This window comes from Drosophila serrata, unplaced genomic scaffold, assembly GCF_035046125.1.
Source record: "Drosophila serrata isolate PLE 108 unplaced genomic scaffold, ASM3504612v1 contig_362, whole genome shotgun sequence".
Taxonomy (NCBI): domain Eukaryota; kingdom Metazoa; phylum Arthropoda; class Insecta; order Diptera; family Drosophilidae; genus Drosophila; species Drosophila serrata.
The window spans coordinates 890,256-891,555 of NW_028257260.1; the positions used below are offsets into that span (position 1 = coordinate 890,256).

General features: G+C 44.0%; 2 protein-coding genes across 4 annotated transcripts; both read right to left on the minus strand.

Annotated features, from left to right (window-relative positions):
- Nucleotides 1-343: 343 nt before the first annotated feature.
- Nucleotides 344-1,094, minus strand: LOC110184533 (uncharacterized). 3 transcript variants are annotated; one of them, XM_020953108.2, is made up of 2 exons: nt 1,002-1,094; nt 344-796 (listed from the first exon to the last, which is right to left on the minus strand). In XM_020953108.2, exon 2 carries the CDS (start codon nt 790-792, stop codon nt 628-630), a length of 165 nt encoding a protein of 54 aa, XP_020808767.1. In that variant the 5' UTR covers nt 793-796; nt 1,002-1,094; the 3' UTR covers nt 344-627. The 3 variants fall into 3 exon arrangements, with proteins under 3 accessions (XP_020808767.1, XP_020808768.1, XP_020808769.1); XM_020953109.2 differs by having other exon boundaries at nt 1,055-1,083; XM_020953110.2 differs by having other exon boundaries at nt 1,051-1,082.
- On the minus strand, nt 344-1,094 carry LOC110184534 (NADH dehydrogenase [ubiquinone] 1 beta subcomplex subunit 1-like). Its single transcript, XM_020953111.2, has 2 exons — nt 1,002-1,094; nt 344-722 (listed from the first exon to the last, which is right to left on the minus strand). The coding sequence occupies exon 2, from the start codon at nt 606-608 to the stop codon at nt 444-446; it is 165 nt and encodes a 54-aa protein (XP_020808770.1). The 5' UTR covers nt 609-722; nt 1,002-1,094; the 3' UTR covers nt 344-443.
- Nucleotides 1,095-1,300: the final 206 nt, after the last annotated feature.

Sequence of the window (1,300 nt, forward strand, 5' to 3'; positions counted from 1 at the left end):
GTAGCTATGTATGTATGTACATAAAACAATAAAAATCGGATAAATACAAATTTTTCCTTTAAATATATATTCCACTAACGAGCTAAATACCATCAATTGATCTATGTACAAAGTTTTCCCTTAAATATACATATATCCACTAACGAGCCAAATACCATCAATACATCTATGTTACATCTCTCAGCATACGCCATAGAACGAATCCAGGCAGAATCCTTAGAAAAACGAGTTATCTCGAGATTTTCGGGCTTATCGTTGGCCTTGTGCTGATGGTTCCTTCACAAATAAATCGCGTCTCCGGTAGGTTCGCCCCCTAAACCGCAGAGTTTAAGGCAGGTAAACATAGATCCTCGCACATTTCTCCGGTTTATTGTTGTTCAACAGTGAAGAAATAAATAAAAACATGGGATTACACTAGACGGATGATTCCGAGATGTGCTGGTTTACCACGACGGCGCCTTGTCATCTCCGGAGCGGCCGTACAGAGCGCTCTTGTCCCGGAACATGGTCATCCGTTCCGTCTCCTTCTTGTCCAGAAAGTGTCCGATGGCGAAACCGAGCAGGGGCAGGGCTCCCCACAGAGCCCGCTTGTCCAGGCCGAGAACCATATTGGGATGTACTATTTCCTTAACTCTGACTCCTGAGCTGCGCGCTGCGTGCCAACTGAAGCTGCTGGCGTTTCCACTCGCGGGTATGCGACCAATCTGCGTAAATCGATCCGACTGCAACAGTGGGAAAGAATATCACTGCGCCGTACTTTCGAGCCAATTGCACCGCAATCCCACTGCCCATGGGTCTGCAACACAAACACGGATTAATGATTATAAGGCTTATGAAATAGGGAAATGGAGTGGTAGTTTTGTTTTGCGACCGCTTGTCTGGGTTACGTAATGAAACTGCTGGAGTTCCGGACCGCGTCGTGTTAATTCCGTGGCAATTAATGTCCCCGGGTAGCTCCCAACGGATGCGGTAGTACGGGTTAAAGAAGCCAGGTGATTTACCTAATAATTGTGGCTGCAATTGCAAAATTAGTTTTTGTTTTCGACGTACCTACTTGATGTCAGTGTTTTATCGGCCACAGGCTATCGATAACTGCTGGGCGGCGCTGCCAACTTGTTTAGCTGGGAGCAAATGTCGATAGAATATATTTCTTTATAATTCATTTAAGTAAAAAAATGGAAATGCTTCCAGCGGACAACGAATAAGAAACGTTTTGCTTAATTTTAATCAATTCTTTAACTAGAGCTTTGTTGCTATTTTGAGAATCAGCTTATCAAAACCAAACTACTCCACTCTTGTA